General features: G+C 43.4%; 1 protein-coding gene across 1 annotated transcript; it reads right to left on the bottom strand.

The window, feature by feature from the left end:
• Nucleotides 1-11,393: 11,393 nt before the first annotated feature.
• Nucleotides 11,394-12,132, bottom strand: LOC118356584 (U1 small nuclear ribonucleoprotein C). Its single transcript, XM_035725814.1, has one exon. The coding sequence runs from the start codon at nt 12,103-12,105 to the stop codon at nt 11,626-11,628; it is 480 nt and encodes a 159-aa protein (XP_035581707.1). The 5' UTR covers nt 12,106-12,132; the 3' UTR covers nt 11,394-11,625.
• Between the last annotated feature and the right edge of the window lie 14,484 nt (nt 12,133-26,616).

The raw sequence follows: 26,616 nt of genomic DNA, 5'->3' as shown, positions 1-26,616 counted from the left end.
TTGAACTCACAACAAAGAGCCTCTGTGTCAGTCCACATTCAAAAACCAACTCCTCATACCCTGCTGGGGTACACGCTCTTGCTCATAGTGGTCCACACATCCTGAACAAGGTTTCACTTCACCAAGTGATCTTAATAACCCATCCAAACATGTCTTCTCAGGAGGTGCATCCAGCATGTTGCAATGTGCTAAGCTGATTTTTATTCTGCTTTGGTGCTACCATTGAGGTCTGGGGGCTCTCGATCTGTTCACATAGGTTCCCCATGCCCATTTGCAGATGCTGGGCTATTTAGAATAGTGATTGAATTTGAGGCACCAGTTGCCTTCCAATGATCTGTTGCAGCTGAAATTAAATACTCCTTTCTTTTATACCTCTACAAGGCTTGGTTAACTCCTATTTAGAAATGGAACTTTACAGCCAGCATATTTTATAGAACACTTGCCCTAATGATAATAACAGAAACCCCTTACAATCGTGTCAGCTTGACTGTTTATAAAATATTTTCTTCTGCATCTCATTTGCTTCCAAGGCACTTCATCTATGCCTTATGAGATGAATGACTTTCTACCTTGTGTTACAGCTATTTATATATATGAGGCAGTATGGTTTGGTGGAAAAAAAATCACAGATTCTGGCATCAGACAAACCTGGATTTGAATCCTAGATCCACCACTTACTCGATGTGCGACTTACGAATAAGTCTGGGATCCTCACTGAGCTTGTTTTCCTCATTTGTAAAATGGGCTTAATTATGCTCATCTTATAGGGTTATTGTGAGGAAGGATATAATATGTAAAGTGCAAAACAGTAAGAACTCAACTAACATTTTTCTCAAAAATAATGTTTGTATGCTGTTAGCTAGGGAAGTCTGTGACAGTTCTTTGTATCTCCAACAGGCCCAGCATTTAGTGTTCTATCTTTTAGAAAGAAGCCCAATATGTACTTCTTGAATGGATAAGCCTGGGGTTAGTCAGGGAAGTTATTACTATCCTAGTAGATGGAGGTGAAATGGCCTGCCCAGGGCTCACATGGCTGATAAACGATAGAACTGGAATTTGAATTCTGGCCATTTTTTGCCTAATCCACTGCATCTTCCTCTGGTCTTTCAGATTGGTTTGCAAGATTGCTGTGCTGGGAATAAAATCTCTTGTGGTAGAGACTCTAGCAAAAGTCTCTGCTTGGTTTTCCACTAGGCTGCAGTACTGGGAAGAGTGTCCCCACCCGACTCCCCCACGGGCCACCAAGGAGACTTCTGAGAGCCATGTACACATGCTAGGTCCACTAATGGAGTCTTCGTTGTTAGAGGGTTGGCGCAAATCTGAGGAGAGTTTATTGCCCGCCATTCACATTTATCCTAGTTCCCCAGGGATTCCTGTCTAGCCAAAATGATTGAGGAATGCTGAAAGGAAAAACAAAATACAAGCCGGGAAAACAGTTGTTTCACTAGAGATCTCTGTGAGACATTGGAAGGGAGTGAGATAAGGCAGCAGAACTTTTATGCCTACCTAACTGAGAGTTAGCTCAGAACATAGCCAACTTTGGCACATGGGGTTTCCAGGGAACAGAACTCCGCTTTGGCACTCGGAGGGCTGTAGCACGTTAGCGACGCCAGGGGCAGCATATAACCGCAGATGCTACCCAGCCTCCAGTAATTGGCCCAGCAGTAGCACCTGGTGCCATTTTGTTTCAAGAGCAGCACGAAGCAGCATCAGGCTTGATGTGGCTCTGGAGGCTTTGGGAACAGAGGGAGCAGTATCCTTGGTACAGACATGAATGCCCTTTATCTTTCATCGTAAGCACTGGTAGCAAGGATGAGATGCTTGTGATGTGGCTTCATAGGTAGTGGAAGCCTAGGGAGACTCGAACACTGAGAAGTAGACTTGAGACAACCACTGCTGAGTATGAGAAATAAATAGAGGACTTAGGGTTGGATGAAAACCAGAGAGATGCTATTTATGATCATTAATACTCTTTTTTTTTTTTAACCTAGAGTTTGGTATGGTTTGGGAAATTTCAGATGAGTAACCTGACTCCAAAGGTCAGATTGATACCAATTTACCCAATAGTCTGGAGCCCATCCGGCTCCTGTTCCCCAGTATGTGAAGTACTAATTGTCAAAGGTAGAATCCTACTTCCTTCCTCCTGCTCCAACACCCTACAAGTTCAGTACTCTATGCTATCAAGCAGAATTCCTGGAAGCACAGAGATTTGAGAGGTTTCCGAGTGTGACTCCAGATCTCCATCTGACCATTTGGAGTAACTCAAGCCAATAGGCTAAAACTTCCAGGACGGTCTGGGTGAAGGTGGTAAACACTTTGGAGCTTCTGAGGTGTGGGGGTTCAGGAGGTAGGTGCAGGATGGGGGAAGCCAGCCAACATTAACTATATGCATGGAGAGTGCTAGCCGTTGGTATTATAGTGGGTGGCATGGTTGTGTTGCCCATGCAAGGGCTGAGACGATAGCATGATGCCTTTGGGTCATTGCATCGGCCTACTCTAAGAGAAAGAAAAGAAGCTTCTTTCCTTCATGAGGACTTCATTGTCTTTCTTGTCCTTCAAGGTTAGCCAAAGATGTGGTAAAGGCATTAGGTACAGGTCAATGATGACACCGCAAGCGGAAACTACAAAAGTAAACACTTATGTAGTGTTTATTCTGTTTCAGGCACTAAGATACACACACACAGAGACACACATGCTTCCCCTCCCCCCCATTAGTCCATCTGCCTTCTCACAATGGTTTTAGGGATTGAGCGAGAGTTATCTTCCTCAGGCCAAACTGGGTTTTCCCAAAATGTGTTTCTAAGACTAGCTATTGCAGGGAAGTTTAATGGGTGGTGTACAAAGCGGGTTCCCTGATCAAGTAAGCGTGGAAGGCAGTGGGTTGTACAATGGAAGCATATATCTCTACCGCAGGACTTCCCAGTGGGCTCATGTGTATGGAGGCTTTTGGGGAAGGGAGAAAGAATAGATGGAATATGGAATTTCCCAAAGGGAGGCATAAAGCATGGTGTTGTGAGTGAGGGCCTCTGCCAGTGGAATTTCTGGGTTTAGAACCCAGCTAGGATCTATCTTGGGGGACCTTGGAAAAGTTTATTTCCCCTTTTTGTGCCCCAGTTGTCTTCATCTGTCAAGTGGGGATGACAATGATAGTACTTATCTCATAGGGTGGTTATAATATATATAAAGTGCTTAAAAGAGTTCTTGGGTCTTAGGACATGCTCAGTAGATACAAGCTAATATGATCTGACTCTAACCCTTTTCCTGCAAAGCATCTCACAGTATTAGGATCTTAAATTAGCACACACACACACACACACACACACACACACACACACACACACATATTAGGAAATGCTAAACTGGATCCTTGTGGTATGAAGAGGATAGGGTGACAGCCTAGGGAAAGAAAGTAAAGGAGGTCAAATCAAGGCTGAGCTGAAGGAGTACAACCCTGGAGTTGAAATCTCAAAGGCTGTTTCCTAGTAGCCCTATCTCTGGATATTTCTTACCTTTTTACGGAGATAATCATCTTGCTGGTCAGATTGGTTATGTGTACATTTTTAGAGAAAGAAGAACGGTCTAATGACTGAGGTGTTTTGCCAATGATCCGATGACTTAAATGGCTTTGATTTCTACATCTGAAAAATGGATCCACTGTTAATGCCTTGCATCTTGGAATTTTTCTAGGTTGAAGGAACGATACCGAAACATGCAAGATTAATCCAAGTTCACAGTCAAATTGAATTACCTTCTCCCACTCCAGTTTCATCAGAAAATGGCAAATTGCAAGAAATCAAGCTGCACCCTTACTGGGCAGAGTGTTCTTTGTGAGCTGAACGTTCTACACCTTCAGGTACCTTTTAGAGACAAGCGGTATCATACAGAGCAGTTCTCAAACTTTCTTGTGGACCAGAATCACCTTTGCGACTTGTTAAAGTTCAGGTGGTTGGGCCCCAGAGTTCTTGATTGAGTCGGTCTGTTGGGGACAGGTGTGGAGAGAGAAGGCTGAGAATTTTGTTTCAGGTCATGCTAGTGCTGCTCATCTGGAGACCACACTCTGAGAACCATTGATATAGAGGTTAAGGGAATGAGCACTGAACTTGGACAGACCTGTGTTTAAATTCTAGCCCTACCACTTGAAAGATGTGGAATCTTAGTTAAATTACTTACTCCCTGTGCCTCGGCAGATGGGTAACATTATAAAGTGGGGCTAATTGGAGCACCCTCCTCATAGGGTTGTTGTGAGGATTAATGAGTTAATATACATAAAGCTCTTAGGATAGTGTGTACTGTATTAGTGTTTGTTGTTACTATTGTTGTTTTTAAGAGGTCAGGCTCCTGAGTTGGGGCAAAATTTCTAGGCGTGCAAAAAGAGCATTGATATGGCCAGCCATATCTTTTCCTTTTAATTTGCTTTTAATGGTAGACCTCGACATCTTGGTTTTCTAGGGATGGAGATGCTCTGTGGGCTGAGCAGTCTATACCCCTGAGGATGGATTGAACTCCCCTATTGTCTGGTTGATTGGTCTGTCTTAACTCCCCACCGTCTCCACCACACAGCATGCTTCAGTTCCTCCTCTGTTAGCAAAGCAGTAACCTGATGAGTTTGGCCTCAGGCCTCCAAGGCAGATGCTCCATGCCTCTCTGGGGATCTCATGGCAATATTTTCATTCCAGGGAACATTTATGAAGTGCTCGCTTATGTTCCAACCTCCATGGTTTGATGTTTCTTTTAGAGTCCCAGCTAATTTTCCTGTAAAAAAAAAAGTCCCAATAAAGTTCTGATGCCTTTGGTAAGTTGCCCACAGAATAGAAAAAGTTATGTTTATAATCCATTCACCCTGCCCCCAGGTATGCCTCCCTTGTCCTGAGGTTCTTTCTGTGCCTCTAGTTTTGATGATAATTAGAAAGCTTGTTATCATCATCAGGATGCAGCTCTGTGCCCTGGTTGGGGGAAGGTGAATAAATCTGGGCATAAGGTAACCGATTCTCAGTCTCTTTGGATGACAGGCCAGTGTGTTTTTAAAGATCAGCGCCTGCTCTTCATTGTGGCGGCTGATTCTGGTATGCTGGAGGGGAAGGTTAATAATGCCCAGTGGGTTCATTAGCTTTAGCCAAGTCTTTCTTGGTGTACAGAAATGGAGTGCGGCAATTAGCCACAGCGGCTCTCTCCCTCCGCTCATTAGTTAATGTCAGGGCTTTCACAGTAGCCAGCGAAAGAAAGGGTGTGTGTGTGTGCCTGTCCCCATTTGCCTTGCCCTCATCAGCTGAGAGTAATTTATTTCTTTCCACAAAGAGAAATATGCCTCAATGATAAGAGGCCTGGCCTATAAATTGGAAAACCTTGATTCTGGAGCAAGCATCACCTCTGATTTCCTTTGTGACCTTGGATGTATTAGCTAGATTTTCTGAGCCTTTGTGTCCTTTCCTGCAAAATAGGATGATCCTGATCTTCCCATCTCGCGGGGTTATGGATATCTAATGAGACAAGATAACTGGTCATGCTTTGGAGACGGATTAGTGCTTTATGGATATAAGGGATAATTATTATACCTAACAAATTTGGATTAGAGATCCGGTGCTTTCCTCTCACACCTGCCAAGCCCTATTTAATGAGAATAACAATCCTAGTAACTTTCTAAAGCTAAACTAGAAATTAAAGAGCTCTGTGTATTTTACAAAAACAATTAAATTATAGTTTCAATGGTTTCCGAAGGGCAAAAGGAGAAAAATCCTCCCCCATAAAATCACAGGGGAATTGATCTATTTGATGCCCGCAAGTGGATCACTTTCAGAAATAAAAAGGAGTTTTCAAACTGCCCAGTAGATGTCAGTGTTTGACAAGCACAGAGCTGTTCGAGGCTGGTTCCGCAGTAGCGTCTAGCTCCATTGCAGCTATCAAGTTTCTCTGCAAAGGAGAGGGAGTTTGTGTAACTGAAGCAAAGATTTTGCTTTCTCACATCTCGCCCCGTCTTGCGGAAAGCAGCCTGATGCTCTGGGTAAGTCGCCGTGATCTTCACTTTCAGCGATTCCCTTTATAGATCTGCAGTCTGCTGAGAAGTTTAAAACACAAAATTAAACATGTGCTTAGCTCCCTGAAGGCCACATACTTGTTTTTCTTCACAAAGGTGCTTTTCTTTTTGCAGACCAGCCTTCCCTGATTACCCTTTGTGTAATATTCATCAGATAGAACAAGGAACTACTGCTCTTTGTGGCCCAGGTTCCAAAGCTCTCGAAACGAGCTCTTTGTTTTATTTTTTGGCTGCAGAGTGACACTTGCTCTGATTTCGGATCGTTTTCTAAAAATGGCAGCTACTTGGTGTGTCATTTTTAAAAAGAAAATGTGGTCACATTGTGGCTGTGCTAAACAGCCTCTTTCAGTCCTCCTTTCCTTTGACACTTTCCCCGGAAAGCTTGAAAAGAGGTGATGTAATTAGCTTCCACTTGTCTCTGTTGAACTCAGAGATGCTCACCTTTTCTTGGAGAAAGATGAATTCCTGTTATGTTGGTTTCTTATCACATCCTGGATAAGGGAGGAAATGCGCGGTGAATTCAGACTAAAGCTAGTGATAAAATCAACTTAGCTCTTTGAAAAGGCCACCTGCTTTGGGGTTTTGGAATTCAGATTTGCGGGCCTTCTACTCTTGAACAGTTTTCAAGGGTAGGGTAATCCCCCTTTTTTGGGGGGGGTGCCCCTCCTGCTCTGTATAGGCAACCAGCTCAGATGCATCTAGAAAGCATTTTGCAGAGTAATTTGGAATTGCAACATCCCCTCCTTGATTTGCATTTATCCTTTTTGCCCTCTAGTTGGCCCCAGAGAATAAAAGGGTTCAGTGACACAGAGTCAAAGGTGGCTTTCGATTCTGGCCACACTTCCTGGAGAGCAGTGAAGGAGGTCCGGATGTGAGAGCACCTACCAGTGCAGAGAAGCATCCCCGCCGCAGCATCCTTAGATGGCTACTGGCCGGGATCTGGCCTTGTCCTAGGGAATGAGTCATTAAACACAAGCAGCTTGCTCCTGGAGGCAGGCTTGGTGTTGGTTTCAAGGTCCTCTTGGATCTGGTGCGTGTCTGCTCCCACTTCACTTAGCCTCCCTGGGTCCCCTCAGTAGGTGTTCGGATGGAGTCTTGGAGGAAGAAAGGCCCCCGTGTCCTCTTACAGGCTAACTTTGCATCACCTTGCCACTTCCTACCTTGTTCCCGAGACCTTATTCCTTCCCACCTCCTGAAGGACCTTGCCCCCGTCCCTACACAGCAGCTTCCTCTCCTTACCACTTCCCCTCTGCCTGCTTACAAATAAGGGAGGACAGGGCAATAGCTTTGGAGGCCGACATACCTCAGCCGCTTGCTACTTGCCTGATGTGAGGCAAGTTCCTTTATTTCTCAGAGCCTCGATTTCTTTTTTTTAATTTTATTTTATTATGTTATGTTAGTCCCCATACAGTGTATCATTAGTTTTTGATGTAGTGTTCCATGATTCATTGTTTGCGTATAACACCCAGTACTCCACGCAGTACATGCCCTCCTTAATACCCATCACCAGGCTAACCCAGCCCCCCCCAGAACCCTCAGTTTGTTTCCCAGAGTCCATAGTTGCTCATGGTTCGTCTCCCCCTCCGATTTCCCCCCTTCTTTTTCCCCTTCCTATTATCTTCTTTTTCTTTTTTCTTTTTTTTTTAACATATAATATATTATTTGTTTCAGAGGTACAGGTCTGTGATTCAACAGTCTTGCACACTTCACAGCGCTCACCATAGCACATACCCTCCCCAATGTCTATCACCCAGCCACCCCACCCCTCCCACCCCCCACCACTCCAGCAACCCTCGGTTTGTTTCCTGAGATTAAGAATTCCTCATATCCGTGAGATCATATGATGCTTGTCTTTCTCTGATTGACTTATTTCGCTCAGCATAATACCCTCCAGTTCCATCCACGTTGTTGCAAATGAGCCTCGATTTCCTAATAACGCTACCTACCTTGCAGTGTTTTGTGAGGATTCAGTGAGGTAGTATGTGTAAAGCAACTAGCCGTTTGTAGGAAGTAGGTAATCCATAGCTGCTGCTGTTAATTTTATTGTTGTGACTCTCCTGCTAATTGTCTGCCTGCTCTCTTTTCTCTCTCCTCCCTCCAGCTGTTCCATATTTCTAACTCTTGGGTTATCCTTACATTTGCTCTTCTGCATTTACTCATTATCCCTCCCCTTTGTTTTGGCAATTATATTTTAAATTCCAAAGCTTTGTCTTGTTCTCTTTTTCTTGCTTGTAGTAGCCTGTCCATATTTTATAGATGCAAAGGTCATCTTATTTATTTATTTTTTAAAGATCTTATTTATTTATTTATTTGACAGGGAGAGACATAGTGAGAGAAGGAACACAAGCAGGGGGGTGGAAGAGGGAGAAGCCGGCTTCCCGCAGAGCGGGGAGCCTGATGCGGGGCTCGATCCCAGGACCCTGGGATCATGACCTGAGCCGAAGGCAGACGCTTAACGACTGAGCCACCCAGGCGCCCCTGGTTTTATTTATTTAAGTCCTCTTTTGTCTTCTTGATGATGAATCTGGCTAAAGGTTTATCAATTTCATCTATCTTTACAAAGAATCAGCTCTTGGTTTCATTGATCTTTTCAATTTTTTTTTAATTTGCAATTTCATTTATTTCTGCTCTAATCTTTATCATGTCCTTCCTTCTACTGACTTTGGGCTTTGTTTGTTCTTTTTCTAGTTCCTTTAGGTGTAAGGTTATGTTGTTGGTTTGAGATTTTTCTTGTTTCTTGAGGTAGACCTGTATCACTCTGAATTTCCTTCTTAGAACAGCTTTTGCCACATCCCAAAGACTGTGTACCGTTGTGTTTTCATTTTCATTTGTCTCCATGTATTTCTTTAGTTTCCTCTTTGATTTCTTTGTTGACCCAATGGTTGTTTAGTACCATGTGGTTTAGCTTCCATGTATTTGTGTTTTTCCCAGTTTTTTTTTTCTTGTAATTCATCTCTAGTTCATACCATTGTGATCAGAAAAGATGCTTGATTTGATTTCAGTCTTCTTAAATTTATTGAGACTTGTTGTCATGGCCTAACCTGTGATATATCCTGAAGAATATTCCATGTGCCCTTGAAAGGAATGTGTATTCAGCTGTTTTCTCTATGTATCTGTAGATCCATCTGGTCTAATGTGTTCAAAGCCATTGTTTCCTTGTTGACAGAATCTTTAAAATTGTCTTTTGTTCCCAGAGTTTTCTGTATTCCAGGGTCTTTTTATTTTTCCTGTTTGATCATTCCTGTTTGCTCAGTTATCCTCCCTTGTCTGGTTATTGGAGTTTCATCTATTTTTTCTAGGCCCAACTCAATGCTGTACCTTCCATAATGTCATTCCTAATCCCTTAAATTGGAAGCAAATTTTCCTTCCCTCCTTCACTTCTATAACCCTTGGTTTGCACCTTTTTATTATATAGTGCCATGTATTGTATAGCTAAGTGCTTGTTTTTGTGGCTCAGTTTGATTTCTTCTTGGAGTATAAATTCTTGGGAGTCAAAGATTGTGCTATGCAAGCTCACCTCCCCATAGGTGTTCAGCACTGGGCTCTCTGCCTTCATGGAGACAGGGAGGGACTTTGCTGGTTGCCGCCACCTTTAGTGTGAGTACCCATGAGACTCAAGTATGTAAAAATGTCCTGGTAGATTAAGGATAGCAGTAGTTGAGGGAGGGTGATAGATCTTTTCTCAAAATTTTACAAATGGCCGTGTCTTCACTGGACTGAGATGAGTGAAGTGGAGACTTGCTTGAAGTGAGGTCATGATCACCATGAAGTGTTGGGATTCTAGAAGGACAGTGGCTGTGGGGCCCATGAGACTGCATTGCTGGGATGCCCTGTCCGCCTGTACCAAATGGCCAATAGCTTCAAAGTACAGGTGTGTCAGCAGGGACCCGTGAGTAAGGTCTCAGCAGTGGGTTTGGACTGCATCAGGGTTTCTTCAGAGGGGATTAACACGTATTGGAATGTTTTAACCCAAACTGCCCAGCAGAGAAATCCTTCACAACAAACATTGTAGTACAAATGAGATTACCTGCGTTTTTGCCTGACACCTGTCAATCTCATACATACAACCCAAGGCGAGGCCAAGGCCGAGGCCTGACTAATTCCGCTGGTAAGGATACAGGGAGCCACTTTTAGAGTTAGATGGTTTAGTACTTCCATAGACAGTGAAAAGAAGAATAAACCAAAAACTGCCAGCTCACTGAGGTCCTTGTCCCCCACACTAGGAAGGATGACCTGGAAACAAAAGGAGCTGGGTGTCTGCCAGGCCCGTTGTGGGACACCTTGTTGCCAAGAAACCCGATCTAGGCTGCCACTAAGTAGTTGTATATTCTGCAGAATATATATGTATATAACTTTATAAAGCATATTTATATTTATGTAACTTTTTTTAGTTTATTTCTATATTACATATTAAAGCAGTTTTATATTCTGAGGAGGCGGGGCAGAAAAACCCCATACCTTATCAGAACCAGGGAAGTGATGAGAAACTGTCTTATACCAGCCTCCCAGGGGAGGTAGGGAGGTGAGTGGGCGGTGGCCTTGTAGTAGCTCCTTAGGGGCCTCTTATCATCTCATGCTCCAGGAGGATCACAAAGCGTTCCCCAAGACTCAGGCTGCGGTTCAACCCGCTGTCTGTATGATGTATATGGATGTGTGCAAGGCTGCCAGGTTGCCAGGGCAGAGCCATTCCCCTCCAGAGGTCATTTCTTCTTTGGAGCCCAGTCATATAATAACTGCCAGTACCTTTGGTTTCTGCATTCAAGAAACTTCTGAAGGGCATTCCCCCCGCTCCCCCCTACCCCTCGCCACACACGCAGCCCTTCCTTCTCTAGATTCACATTTTAGGTGGTTTTCAACAAAACAATTTGCACAATTTGCTGTTATTTTTATTTTTTATCTGTGCCTTATGCTCCCTACTGGAGTTAGGCTGATTTACTTCCTTGCTTCCTTATCCTGGGTTCTTTTGCTGTAGGAAACATCTAAGAAACTTCCTAATCAGGGCAGAGATTGGCCTCTGAATCTGGGTCTGCTTGAGCCTGGCACCACTAGTTTGCTCTCTGGCTTACTTTGTCCTAACCATTTGGTTTCTGCAGGTCTTCAGGATTCTGAACACATATATGGCTTTTTCCCCAGAGGCCTTTATCTACTCTTTGTCACACATGTCCTTGTGGTTTTGACTGCCTTGTCTAGTCTTGGAGCACCAGCATGATTTGGTTGTCAAACATGAGAGCCTGTAGCTTTTCACTCTCCTGCCTTGTTTCTGTTGCATTGTTTTTTTTGTGCTTCACATGTGCAGCTTTTTAAAATTTTTATTATTTTTATTTTTATTTTTTTTTTTTATTTTTTTTTATTTTTTTTTTTTTTTAACTAAAACAGTTGACAATTTTATTTTCACATTTCACAATACAAATGAAAATTGCTTTTTTTTTTTTTGTCCCACTACTCCCCGGCAAAAACTATTCTCTCTTTGATAGGAAGGGGGAGCAAGTCTTCCTTGTCCTGCTGTGAGAAAACACCCAGAGTCACAACACCATGATCTCCTGGTGAAGTAAACAAGTAATATAAAATGAACATAAAGAGGTTCCTATCTCTTCCTATCTGTCTGGTCGAGTCATTCCTGGCCGAGTGGGCACCATCATGGGACGGGCAGGAGGTCTCATCATTGGGGGCCCAGGCATCATTGGCATGTGGCCTCCCATAGGTGGCCTCATTCCAGGAGCAGGTCCCACTGGCATCATCCCAGGAGGAGGAGGGCCCATCATTGGCATCATGGGAGGGCCCCCCATATGGGGCGCTGGCATCATACCAGGGCGAGGAGGACCCGGGAGACTGGGGGGAGGTGGGATCATTGCCCCTGCAGGAGGAGGAGCAGAGAATGGAGTAGGAGGTATCTTTCCTTGTTGAAATGCAGCAGTTGTTTTGTCGATCAGGCTCTGAGCCTGCTCTTCCATCCATTTCTGATAGTAGTCTTTCACATTCTCTTTGTGTTTCCTACCACTGCAGTGTGTCTTTCTCACAGATGGAGAGTCATGGGTGAGGTACGTGTCGCAGTAGTCACAATAAAACTTAGGCATGTTGCTCTGCAGGCCGTTGGCCACTCCGTCCCCTAAAATTTTTATTATTTTTAAAGTAATCTCTACACCCTATGTGGGGCTCGAAATCATAACCCTGAGATCTAGATTTGCATGCTCTACCGACTTGAGCCAGCCAGGTGCCCCAATAGTTCATTTCTTTTTTTTTTTTTTAAAGATTTATTTATTTATTTTGAGAGAGTGAGAAAGTACATGAGAGCGGGGAGGGTTAGAGGGAGAAGCAGGCCCCTCGCCGAGCAGGGAGCCTGATGCGGGACTCGATCCCGGGACTCCAGGATCATGACCTGAGCCGAAGGCAGTTGCTTAACCAACTGAGCCACCCAGGCACCCTAGTTCATTTCTTTTTAGAATTGAATAATATTCCATTGTCTGGCTATACCTCAGTTTATTTAACCATTCACCTGCTGAAGGATATCTTGTCTGCTTCCAAGTTTTGGCAATTGTGAATAAAGTTCCTATAAGTTTGTGCAGACATACGTTTTCATTTCTTTTGGGCAAGTGCCAAGGAGCACAATTGCTGGATTGTATGTCATAAGAGTATGTTTTGTTTTGTAAGAAACTGTTAAGTTGTCTTTCAAAGTGACTGTACTATGTTGCATTCCTACCAGCAGTGAATGAGAGTTCTTGTTGCTCCACATCCTCATCAGCATTTGGTGTTATCAGTGTTCCAGATTTTGGCCATTTTATTTTATTTTATTTATTTTTTAAAAGATTTATTTATTTATTTATTTATTTATTTATTTATTTATTTGAAAGAGAGAGAATGAGAGAGAGAGAGAGAGCACATGAGAGGGGGGAGGGTCAGAGGGAGAAGCAGACTCCCCGCCGAGCAGGGAGCCCGTCGCGGGACTCGATCCCGGGACTCCAGGATCATGACCCGAGCTGAAGGCAGTTGCCCAACCAACTGAGCCACCCAGGCGCCCGATTTTGGCCATTTTAATAGGTGTATAGTGTTATCTGTTGTTTTGATTTGCATTTCCCTGATGCATATGGTATAGAGCATCTTTTCATATGCTAAGCAGTATCTTTTTTACAAAGATTTTATTTATTTGTTTATTTTTAAGTTTACTTATGTAATCTCTACACCCAATGTGGGGCTTGAACCCACAACCCAAGATCAAGCGTCGCATGTTCTACTGACTGAGCCAGCCAGGTGCCCTGTGAGCAGATCTTTTTAATGTCATGGGAGCATCCATTATGGTTGTAGAGACTCCTTTGTTCATCTACTCATCTATTCCTTTATTCAGTAAATATTTACTGAGTGTTTTTTAATGGACCAGCCACTGTTCTAGGCTCATATGTGAACAAAACAGATAATACTCTTGAAATGTTCATGAAATTCTACTTGGTGGTATGGAGGGGAGAAAACATTAAACAGGTAAAGAAAGGTAATCAGATAACATCAGGTACTAACCAGTGTTATAAAGAAAAAAAATGGGCGAGGTGCCAGAGTAGACATGTGCTGGATAAGAAAGGCCCACCTGAGGAGGCCATGTGTAATTTATATAAATTTCAGGAGGAATAATAGCATTCTGGCAGAGGGGACAATGAGCTGGGACTCAGCATTCTAGGCTGAGGGAATAGAAATGAAGTCACGGTGGCTCAGATAGTTTTCACAAAAGGCTACGGTTTTGGAGGGGGAGGTGGGTTTTGGAGGGGGAGGAGGCAGCACTGTGAAGACTTCTTTATTGAGCTTCCTTTCATCAACATCCTTCCAAACATGTAAGGACTCAGATAGCTGGCAGGTGCCTTGACCAGACACAGAAGAAACTAAAAGTGAAGCTTTCCATCTCTGACACCTATTCTGATATTCGGGAGTTGGCCGAGATGATCGTGAATTTATTTTTAGGAGCCTGGAAAACATGACTTTGGTTTTCTTCCCCTCCTTCCCTTCCTTCCCCTCCCACCTCTCCCTCTCTCCCTTCCTTCCTTCCTACCTTCCTCTCTCTCTCTCCCTCTTCTCTCTATATATACTTAGTAAAAGAACTTGACAGATTAATTCACACTAAAATGTCAGTGATTGTATGTAATCTCTCCTATGAATGTTTGCCTTTGAAAAGAAGACTCCAGGGAAAAATAACAAATACAGGAATAAATGAATGAAATGACTGAGCCTCTAATGTTGGAATTTCAAACCCTGGGCTAGTTAGGTAAAGGAAATATCCCCTTTAAGTCTATTAACATTTCTCATCTACATTTTCCAGATTCATGATATCACATGTCCGCACCTCCATCCAGACTCCTTGCTAATGTGCCTTCCCTGTCCCAGGTCTGGGGGCGGTTCTAGATGTGTGCACAGCAACCTCTGGGGACCATCCACATTTTCCTCCTGTTGTTGAAGCCCATTTTCTTGAACCTTGGTTTCCTGCCTGAAGATGGGAACAATTTCAACCCTCTCTTCCCACCTCACACCCTGCCACCACCATGAGCTTGGAAGGCTGACAGGGAAGATTAAGATCATTGCCATCCAGTTTTTATCTGCTATAAGCAAAAACAGGAAACCAAGAAATAAAGGCATAGCTCAGTAATAGCTTCTGAGTGGGTAACATGGGAGTTTTTCTTAAATCCTTTTTCCCCATGTACCTTCCCACCCACATGTTCTTAGTCAGATTTATTTTTTGCATATCAGTTTCTGAGGATGACAAGAAACTTGCCCTTTTCTTAACTATGGTTTTCAGAAGCAGATTATCCTGCACTTAGTTGAGACCTCATGCCGAACCCGTGGAATAAATAATAGCCTGGGCTGAGGAAGTGGGTGTTGAATAGAGATTTTATGACTCATAATGGAGTGTCAAAATAGCCACCGCTGATGTACGGGTCCCTTATCAATTTTGGAAATGACGCTGGGTAGAGCCACACTTTCTCTTGTATTGAAATGCTGTGATTGAGGGAAAGTTCGAACAAGAACGTTCAGCATCTCTTGATATTTAAAAGTCCCGCTCTGAACAGTGGCCTTGTTCAAAGGTGACTTGAGGTTAGCCTGGAAAAGCAGCTGTCCTCAGAGGAGGAGACCAGAGCATTTTTCTAGGGTGCAGCAGCCTAGGACCCAAGCTGCCAGAATGAAATGAGAAGAAAGATTGACATTTCCCTCGCCTGTGTCTTGAGGTGCTTGTTTTTAAAGGAGGATAGGGTCAGGCTTGTATGCTTTCCCCTGGAGTAGATGGAGAGATCTCTCATGATATCAAGGCAACATTTCCAGGGCTCAGGCCTTTGCTCTACTCTCTCCCCTGCAGGAGGAAATAAGTAGTTCTGTCACTAGGCCCATGGGCCTGAGGGCAGCCTCACCTTGAGCTGAACCCTTCTCTTTGGGGTATTGTCTCAACTACCATACTCCCGGCAGAGGCCCCATTAATGCAGCCTTTTCATTAGTGATTATTTTATAGTAATGAGGTTCTATGATCTGCCTCCTCACCATTAGTGCTTCATGTAGATACCATTCAAACAACAAATATTTATGAATATCTACTGTGTTCATTACCATGAGCTACTTGAAAACAGTATGAAAGATATTCCTGTTCCTCGTGAGTTTAAGAGCCAACTGGGGAGATTTAAAAAACCTGGAATAGATAGAGAAAAATGTAGGTCAGCATAAAATGGGGTGCTAGACAGTGTGATTCAGACTATAGGGCTTAGTAGGGAAGAGGAAGGCAAAGGAATGAGGGCTGGAAAGGCTAGGAAAGTCTTCCCGGAGGATGCAGGGTAAAGAGATATGAGTGCATTTGAGGCAGAAGGAAATAGGACTGACTGCCTGTGATGTGTGTACATATGGGGGACAGTTAGCAGTGGGCCAGCGAGGTTGGTGTTTCTGAAGGCAAGAGTTCTTGTTGGAGGAATTGTGGGACTGGAGGCCTGGATAGGCATGTGGGGGGCGGGGCGCAGATAATGAGCCTCTCAGAAGCCAGACAAGATTTGATTTGTTTTCATTAGGCTCTTTGGTTTGCAAGGGATAGAGACTCTTTCAAATTCAATAAAGAGGTGGGGACTATCGTAAAAGAATTCTAAGGGAGAAAGAGATTTTTGGGACTCAAAGATCAGGCAGCGAAGTGCGGTGGGCCCTCATGCGAACCACACCCGGAGCCATGGCAGCTTAAGGGACTTGGGCAGCAGGACTTGGAGACTTTTCGCTCTAGTGGTCTGCCATGAGCACTCCTCAGCTCTAGTCCCCTTCCCTCCTCATTGCCTTGATTTTTTTCCCCCTGTGCTCACGTTATCTTTTCTGAACTTTCCGGTTTCTGTTTTACTCATTGTTTCTGCTTCCTTATAATTTTGGCTTGTATGGCCCGTCAAGGTTCCAATTTTCTACTTTTTCCCCTTATAGTTCTGATTCTTCCTCATGGCTTCTCTCTGGACATCCTTTCAGCTTCAGCTCTTGCTCTTCCCTCCCTCCCGCCCCCCACCTAGTATTTTTAGGCCAAATTCCTGAGAGAGGCTCTGATTGTCCTAGTTCATATTTTTGTACCAGGCTCTATCTTAGATCACCAGCTAGAATGTAGATTGGCAGCCCTTGGGTCAGGGGCCTATCCTTGGTCCTTTCACCCAAGGCTGATGGAGAGGAGGTGACATAGAAACCATCTAAGATGGGGCACCTGGGTGGCTCAGTCAGTTAAGTGTCTGCCTTTGGCTCAGGTCATGATCTCAAGGTCCTGGGATTGAGCCCGGATCGGGCTCCCTGTTCGGCGGGGGTCTGCTTCTCCCTCTCCCTTTGCCCCTATGTTTGCTCATGCTCTCTCTCTCTCTCTCTCATAAATAAATAAATAAATAAATAAATAAAATCTTAAGAAAGAAAAGAAACCATCTAAGAGATTGGTCATGAAGGAAGTGATGGGTCCTGGATATGGGTTCTGGCAGTGAGAATGGAAAGAATGGATCTAAAAGATGCCTCAAAGGAAAAAAAAATGGTAGAAACCAGTATCTCATTGGCTACAGGGTTTGATAGAGATTGGGAAATTAATGATAATTAATGACAATGGTAATCCCACATTTCAGGTTTGGGTGACCAGGAAAATGCTAAGGTAAGGAAGAAGGGAACTTGGACAAGGAGTTAATTTAGGGAGAGAGACAGTGAGTTCTGTCCTTGCTGTGTTGAGTAGGCGTCAACCAGTGGGCTCTATTGGACATCGTTGTCGTGTCCTTGGCTCACTGACCTCCTTTCTCCTGTAACTTGGGTGTCCAGTTAGGGTAGAGTACTGAGTGGCCCAGGTGATTTAAGCCAGAGGCTAGAAGGCATGTGGAGAGCTTCTCCGTAAAGGTCTACTTTACTCCTTTTCTCCTTCATCCTTAAATAGCTAATTGGCTCCACGGAGCAATGGTTTCTGCCAGGAGGGCAGTAAGGAAGGCAGATGCGAGGAGACCTTCTCAGTCCTGTGTGAGACCTGATCTGTTTTGGTTGCTGGTTTCTAAATCTTCAGAAGAGAGAAAGTGAGTAAAGATGTAAGGAAATGAGGCAAAGAAAAAGAGAAACAGCCTTGAACAAGTTAGAAATAAGCTTCATATTCACGGCTGTTCCATACCCATTTTGAGAAAGGCAGTTCAAAGGAACAGGCCGAGCAGAGGGCACACAAGCATTTGACAAAGACCCAAGTGGAACTAGCTTAAGTTAAAAGAGACTTTATAGGAAGGGTACCTGGTAGCTCACAGGTTTGGAGAAAATGCTGAACAACCAGGCCTTGGGAAGGACAGGAACTAGGGGAGCTTCAGTGTTGGGCTTAGGGACCAAAACTAGAGGCTGAAGAGCTGTCAAGACTCCCTCTCAGCTTCTTGTCTCTGCTTCTCTGTGTTGGCTTCATTCTCTTGTACCGAAGACAGGATTCTCCACACGGTGGTGGATTTGGCTGCGGCTAGCTCCGAGCTCAAAGACTCACAGCTCTTTGACCAGAGAGGAAGGGGTTCTTCCTTGCCAGCTCCAGTCCAAAAACACCTGGGAAAGAGTTCTGATGGATTGGTCTTGAGTTGTGTGCCTCTCACCAGACTAATCACCATGGCCAGGAGTATGGGACGCAGTCCATGGCCAGCTGTGGAGCAAGCGTTCACTTCTCATCCAATTACTATGATGGGGGATATTGAATCATGTAAAAAGCATGGCAGCCACAAATTGGGCCACATGCCTGGAGCTGGAGGGGAGGAGGAGTGGTTCATCGAAAGAAGGGAGGAGAGAAGCAGCCCAGACAGGGCCACTGGGGTACCTCTGTGAACCAGGTGGTCCCCCAATTTGTGTTTTTCCTTTGCAGTTTATTGCCCAATGATGATGGAACAAGATTCTAAGGTAAGAAGGCTCACATGGAAACAGAAGGTATTAAAGAAGCAATGTTCCTCGTTTCAGTCTTATCACTTGCCTTCCCTTCTGCATTGTCTGCCCCACCCCCCCATCACCACATGCTGTGTCACGTTAAAATTATTTCAGTTCCTTAAAAGCACTGTGCTCTTTCTGTCATTCCTTCAGCTTTCCTTCATCTTTCAGGATTCATTTTGGCTGACGCTGGCTTTGGGAAAACCTGACTATCTACTCCCACCTTCAAGGCTGGGTTAGGCACTCCTTTTACGTGATCTCATTGCACCCTGTACCATTTGCTGTGTTTTGTAATTGCTTTGTTACTTGTACATCTCTCCCACTAGAATGTAAGCTCCATGTGGGTGAGGATTTGTCTTTCCCCATCACTGTTCTTCAGTGCCTAGTGATGTGTCAGTTGTGTTGTTGATGCCCAATAAATATTTGCTGAATGAATGACCATCTCCAGGTTCAAGTGGCAGGGCTGGGTGCCCTGAGAAGATCCCAGAACAGTCCAGAAACAACTAAGAAAGAGCATGGCGTCCTTCAGATTTTTTTTTTTTCCGAAGTAAAGTAAAGGAAGGAAGGAAAAAAGAAAGTGTTTAGGTAAATGGAGCTTATTATAGCATTTCAATAAAGACAAGGTACTTGCTTTGTACTTAGGAGTTTCTGATTCTTTTAGTTTTTGGTTTCACTAAGTAATGAGTTGCTTGTAATTAAAAGTAAGGGTTAAACAATATTTTTGTTTTCTTGATAAATGAAGAAATCCATAATACATTTTCCTAATAAAACAATGATACCACTGTTAGAAAGTGAGCCTGTGGGTGAATTGTGTTATAACCCTTCTTCTTTTAGTTTTCCACATCTGAAGAAAGCTTATGTTTTGGTCTGAGTTAGCCTAGGCGCCAGTTTTTACTTGGTGGCAGTTGACTGATGTGCCCAGCGTGATAATATATTGAAGTATGGTCCACACACCATTTATATCAGGGATGGTGAGAAGCTTATTACCAGGCTGATACCAATACCATGCACACACTGGCTCTGAGACTCTGGGAAGGTGACCCAGCAATGCCAAAACCAGTGCACCTGCAGATCTGGCTTTCCCAGCCGTCTAGCCCCTCACCCCACGGGGCTTGCTCAGTTCTATAGAAGTGAGGCATGGCACTGGAGTGCTGGGCGGAAATGACATTACCTATGTCAAGGATTGTGTCTGGATGTGTAAAAGAATTTGAAAAGCAAAGGTTAGTTCAACACCTCCCCTAAAATGGCCAGGGGAGAACCCCTGATTGTTTGGATGACATTGAGCATTCTTTGGAAAGCTAGATGGCATATATAGACATAAGCATTGTTTCCAGAAGAACTCTGACTAGGCCCATTCCAAGCTGAGGAATGATTGTTGAAGAGAAGCATAAGGTCATTATTTTAGAAGGTGGCTTTTGCCAAGAAGCCTCTTATTTCCTTCTTGATTCCTGAATTTCTGTTTCTGTGTTCAAGTTTTAACCACAACATTCCGGTTTCATTTTCAAGTCTAGTACCTTCATAGCTGGCATTTTAAGTTTAGTTAGGGAATGGTCATGTAACCCTTTGTGATGCTCTCTAATGATACAGCAAGCATTCTGGGGAATCTCCTACGATCTTTCAGGATGAAACACAAGTGGTAGGTAGAAATGGTAAGACATTCTAATAAACAGTAATAATAAAATAGCCCTGTGCTGTGCATCTCTGCGATGCACCGATTCTTAAACTATGTTGTGTGAAGTGTTCTATGAAACGGAAATGGTGGTTCTGCTAATAAAAAAGTGTCATGTTGTGGGGTGCCTAGGTGGCTCAGTCTGTTAAGCATCTGACTCTTGATTTCGGCTCAGGTCATGATCTCAGGGTCTTGAGCTCAAGCCCTGCGTGGGGCTCTGTGCTGAGCGTGGAGCCTGTTTGGGATTCTCTCTTTCCCTCTCCTTCCCTCTGCCTCCCTCTCTCTCACTCTCCCAAAAAATAAATAAAAAATAAATGTTCTGTTGTTAAATAAGTTTGTGATGCTGCATACTATAAAGCCCTTTTAGAGCTTTTAGAGAGTCCTTATTCATGTTGTCTCTGATAAATCTTACCATAAAGTCGTTTAAGTTTGTGTAATCTTTTTTCACAAACTTATTTAGGCTCCCTCAGTTGATCAGCTTCTTCAAATGGAAACAAAATGTGCCAGAGGCTCAGCTAACCCAGACAGACAGGTTTCTTGAGCTCAGTGTTGTTTCATTTCAGACATACAAATCGGGAGGTAGTGGCTGACCTGGGCAGCTCCCCACTAGAAGGTTCATGAGCCTAGATGCTCCTATAGAATCTTCCTTAGCCATTGGGGGCCGCTTGAAGGATATCACACTACGTTCACGCATGGTCTTGATTTCCAAATCATCCTTGCAGTAACTTAACCTAACTTTAGTAGAACTTAAAAAAAAAAAAAAAACTTCCATTATTACATATAATCCTATCAAGTGTTTGAGGAAAGTATTATCATTCCATTTTTAGATGCCTAAAGAGGCTGAGAACCTGCCCAAGGATGTAGATAGAAGGGCTTGGGAGTTAAAGTTTCTGAAGTTCTACTTTTACCTCAACACAGTACTGCTTCCCTGATGTGTATCTACGTCTGTCTGGTTAGATATACAGAATTCTTTCCATTTCATCGTGCTTTTTATTTTTATTTTTTTAAAGATTTTATTTACTTGACAGAGAGAGCACAAGCAGGGGTCATGGTAGGCAGAGGGAGAGGGAGAAGCAGGCTCCCCGCTGAGCAGGGGGAGCCTGATGTGGGACTCGATCCCAGGACCCCAGGATCATGACCTGAGCCGAAGGCAGTCGATTAACCAACTGAGCCACCCAGGCGCCCTCATCGTGCTTTTTAAACTGTGCCCTGGCAGAGCTCTAGGGGTTCTCAGAAGCTCCCATAGGGGCCCCTAAGGGGGCAGGATGAATGGGGAGCCAAGAGAAGTTAGGGGAGGACCCTCTATTTTAAATCACAGAAACTTTGCCTTTATCGCTTTTACATAGTAGATTTGGGGATAAGATCTCTTTAGAGTAAAGTGTTCCTAAGAAAATTTGCAAACAAGCTGAAAGATTAATTTTTTTCGTTTCTGCAGGGAGTAAGGCAGGTACTGGCTCCAGATGAATGGACCTTCACATAGGCACAGCCTCACAGAGTACGTATGTAAATCTAAGCAGGCTTTCAGGCTATTTTTGGTTCCTCAAGAGGCCTAGTGGAGAAGAAGGGTTGGGAGGGGCTTCCTAGGCAAAGAAGGCTGTTAAGGGTGGTGGCTGCTTACCACTCCAGACAGGGTTTGGGGTGCTCTGATAGAGGAGAAGGAGCTAGATCTTTCTTCTCTGGCTAAGAAGGTGGACAGCCACATCTTATCAGTAGGTCCTAGCACGTTTAGCATTGACAATACTGGATGGGTTTGTGGCTTTATTGTCTTAGGTAGTCCTAGAGAAACCAGATCTTGCCTGGTATCCCCCATAACTACCATTATAGAGCCAGATAGGCGTGGCATGGGAGGAGCCCAACAGTAACAGCCTAGAGGCCTGATCATATGGAGGGGGTGACCAGGTGTTTTAGGGGTAAGGCTGCCCAGGCATTTAGGGGTAAGACTTCCTATGCAGAATTAACTCACTAGTCCTTTTTAAAAGATAGATAGTTAAAAGCTGATGAAACACTTGCATTTCATACATGGCATTGGTATCTATGATGGGAAATTTTATGTGTCAATTTGGCTAGGTGACGGTGTGTAGCTGTTAGGTCAAACACCAGTCTACATGTTGCTGTGGAGGTATTTTGAAGATGTGATTAAGAGCTATAATTACTTCAAGTAAAGCAGATTACCTTCCAGTATGTGGGTGGGCCTCATCCAATCCATTGAAAGCCTTAAGAACAAAAACTGCAGTTTTTCCAGAGAGGAAGGAATTCTTCTCAAGACTGTGACAGAGAAATTCTCTGAGTTTCCAGCCTGCTGGCCTACCCTATAAATTTTGGACTTGCCAGCCTCCACAGTCACATGAGCCAATTCCTTAAAATAAATCTCTTAATATACATATACATAGATCTGTTGGTTCTGTTTCTTTGAAGAACCCTTACTGCTACAGTATCTAAATTCAAGCTGCTATCGTACAGTTTTTATCAGCCAGTTGTATGTCTGAGGCTTACAGGCTTTAACTGCTCTAAGGAACAGTCCAGTGATGAGAGAAAGTTTCCTTATGACATGAGTTTTGTTTGGAAAGGTCTACATTCCCTTTAAAGGGGATTCTCTGGGGCTCCTGGCTGGCGTGCAACCCTTGATCTCGGGGTTGTGAGTTTGAGCCCCACATTGGGTGTAGTCAAAATAAAAATAAAATCTTTAAAGAAATAAAAAATAAAAATAAAGGGGATTTTCTGAGGGATCCCTACCAAACACCACGTTCACATTCTTATATTGCAGAGACAAAATAATGTTGGTTAGAGTTTTCCTTGCCCAACTTAGGAGGAAATACTCCAGATTTCCGAGAGGGTTATATAATCCTTCTCTGGGAACTGAAAGGGCAATGTGCTCTACCTGCATTATACATATACTGCTTCTTACTCTCTTGCAAAGTGCTTTCACAGAACGTACCTTGAGCCTTTGACATAGGTGTGGCAGAGGCTGCTATCTTTGTTCCCTGGTAGAGACCCTCAGTATTTTGCTGAGTTAATTGCTATACAATAAAAAGACTACTAGTCCTCCTTGGAGCTAGGTGAGGCCTAGCTTGTTTGGGCAGCATAGCACACAGATTCCGGAATCAGGCTATGTAGAGTTCACATCTCTTACTAACGGTTAATTTGCTTCTCTGTGCCTCAGTTTCTGCATCTGGAAAATGATATGATAATAGTGCCTACTGTATTGAGTTTCTGTGATGAGTAAATGAGTTTATATGGGTAAAGGCTTTAGGAAAGTGCTTAGCACATAGTAAACACTCTAGAACTACTACTATCATTTTTATTGTTATTTTGGCCAACAAGATATAAGTGGGAGTGTTGTGTGAGATATCTGGGAAGTGTTAAAGGGAGGGGCAAACCCTTCTGCTCCTTCTTACTTCCTCAGAGCTGAAATGTGGATTGGCGTTTGAACGGCCATCTTGGAACAGGCAGCCACAAGCTTAGGATGGTAGACTAGCAAGATAGAGGTGCCACAGCAGTTCTGGACTGCCTGTCTCCAGACTTCGCCTCATGAGAGAGAAACAAACTTCTTTTTTTTGTTTAAGACACTGTTGTTACATGCAGCCAAACTTAATACTAGCGGATTCAGTCAGTATGACAGGTGGTACTACCCTCTCTCAGCTGTAACCCAGTAAGGTTACCCAGTAAAAGTCAGAATGTTGGATTGAGAGGAAACCAGTGGTTAAAAAATAACCCAGCTTGTGTCCCGGTGTGAGGGAAATTTGCCAGGCCTACATTTGGAGAGAGGTGTCCCTTGTACCCGAGTCCCGTCCTCACTTTCTTCCCCCATTCCAAGCAGACCTGCTTGATCATCAGCTGCCTTTTCCTTCTGTGCAGAAGTCATGACAAGACTGGGACCACGTTAATAATTGTATTTAAGAGGCAGTTCAGGCCCTTTGTTTTCTAAGGCAGAGTTCTTTTCTAGACTCACTGAGGTATTATTTCTGTTTTCAGTTTTCTTCCTGGAATGCTTCTTCACATCGAAGAATGCTTCCCACATCGAATCTAATTGACTCCATCAGGTCTGACCCCAAACCCACCTACTTCAGACAACCCTTTCTGATTATTCTAGCTCCTTTTTAATAGCTTCTGTGTGGTTCTAGTAGGGAGGTCGAGCTTCTTGCTGCTCCCTGATGGAAAGAAACATAAGCCTTCATTACCTAGGAAGGGGTTTTTTGGTTTTGTTTTGTTTTGTTTTGTTTTTAAAGTGGAGCCCAGTGTGGGCTTGAACTCACAATACAGAGATCAAGACCTGGCTGCTTAACCGAATGAACCACCCCAGGCACCCCTCATTACCTAGGAAGGTTTGAAAGCCATATCCATGAAGCAGTGAAGAACGGGGTCTCTCCTATGTAGCCAGATTAGCTGAATGAAACCTGGCGATCAGTGGAATGGAATGTCACAGATGGCCTCCCATCTTTCTGCCCCTCTTTGGAACTCCCACAGTTCTTATTTATGTTATTCAGATATCAACTCAAGATTTAGGTCAATGAAGTTTTACATTGCCAAGTTAAACTAAGAACAATTTTGCTTTATACCTCTTATTGCCTAGGGCCATATTTGTATATTCAAGATATCTTTTATGTATAGTGGTCCATCTTTTCCAGAGTCCCTTACATTCGCAGCACAAAAGAACTGGCAAAGGCTATGAAATACATTTTTCTTCTCTCTTCCCACCAGTCTCTGTGAGGGTAAGGGAATATATCCCTACTGGTATGAAATATGCTTCCTCCCTTAGAACGCAGGAGTGGAAAAATTAGTTTGGGGTTTAAAAATATTCTTTTAATCAGTGTTTCACTAATAATACTTGCTATTTCATGTTTACTATGGAAAACATTATGTGAACCATTTTGTGCCCATTATTCTATTTCATCATCACAACACTATGGGTAGAGATAATTACTGTGCCTATTTTGCAGATAAGGAAAGAGGTTCAAGAAGGTTAAGTACCTTGTCCAAAGTCACATAGCTGGTTTATGAACTCGGGTCAGTCTGCCTCCAAATTCCATAAATTCGACCATATCCTATACTGACTCTTTTGTCACTGTAATTTGCTTAATCTGTAGGATTTAATTAATCATTTGGCAGTGGGACATAGTAGAAATAATGGCTCTGGCATCGGACCTGAGTTTGAATCTGAACTTGTTCTTTTTTTTTTTAATTAAAAAAATTTTTAAAAAATTTTATTTGTTTATTTGAGAGAGAGTGTTCATGAGCAGAGGATAGGGGTGGGGGAGAGAGAGAGAAGCAGACTCCCCGCTGAGCAGGGAGCCCGACTGGGGGCTCCATCCTGGGACCCAGAGATCATGACTGAGCTGAAAGCAGATGCTTAACCTCCTGAGCCACCCAGGTACCCCATCTGAACTTGTTCTCTGGCTAATGGTTTGACCTTGGGCATACCTACATCATTTAAATGGGTAAATGAATGAGTGAGTGAATGCACGAATAAACAATACATCTTGGAGGAAAGTGGTGAGGATTAGATATGACTATGCCTAACACATAGCAGATACTAGATGAGAGTTTTTCTCTATCTGTTCTTCACCCTCTTACATGGTTAGCCTGTGTTTTTCCAATAGGACTATAGATACCTTAAGGACAGAAGCATGTCTTTGATTTCTTGAATAGCCTCAGCATCATACACAGTGTGAGGCACATTATAGGAAGATAATTAATACTTTTTAAAGGAAGTCTTTTGTATTGAAATTTGATGCCTATAAAATATTATAAGAAGTTTTTCTCCATTCTAGAAGCAAATAATTAACTGGGAAAATACTATCTTGGCCCTCTTCCTTTGTAGTGTGTCACAATAATACAAGCTTGTTTCTTAATGCTTTAGCAATTTTTTTTCTAACTTGTAACATGGGAAATGAGTAATTATTGTTGAAGGCATCTCCATTTAACTTATAATTTTTATGTCCTCTTCCAAAATGAGAATTAGTTTCTGATTTGAGAATAACTTCTGAAATCCTTGGCTGGTCCATTTTCTTTATGCCCCTCTTTAGGGCATTAAAAAAGTTAGTTTACTCTGATGACTAGTCAAATTAAAAAAAATTAGCCAAGAGGCACCTGGGTGGCTCAGTCGTTAAGCGTCTGCCTTCAGCTGGGGTCATGATCCCAGGGTTCTGGGATCGAGCCCCACATCGGGCTCTCTGCTCGGCAGGAAGCCTGCTTCTCCCTCTCTCGCTCCCCCTGCTTGTGTTCCCTCTCTTGCTGTCTCTCTCTCTCTGTCAAATAAATAAACTCTTTAAAAAATAAAAATAAAAAATAAGGGTGCCTGGGTGGCTCAGATGGTTAAGCGTCTGCCTTCGGCTCAGGTCATGATCCCAGGGTCCTGGGATCGAGTCCCGCATCGGGCTCCCTGCTCCTTGGGAGCCTCCTTCTCCCTCTGCCTCTCTCTCTCTGTCTCTCATGAATAAATAAATAAAATCTTTAAAAATAAATAAGTAAATAATAAAAAAATTAGCCAAACTATTTGTTTGACTGAATTGTTTCTTTGGCTAGATTAATTGATAGAGTT

Source organism: Zalophus californianus, chromosome X (genome assembly GCF_009762305.2).
Source record: "Zalophus californianus isolate mZalCal1 chromosome X, mZalCal1.pri.v2, whole genome shotgun sequence".
NCBI lineage: Eukaryota > Metazoa > Chordata > Mammalia > Carnivora > Otariidae > Zalophus > Zalophus californianus.
This window is presented reverse-complemented; position numbering and strand designations above follow the sequence as displayed.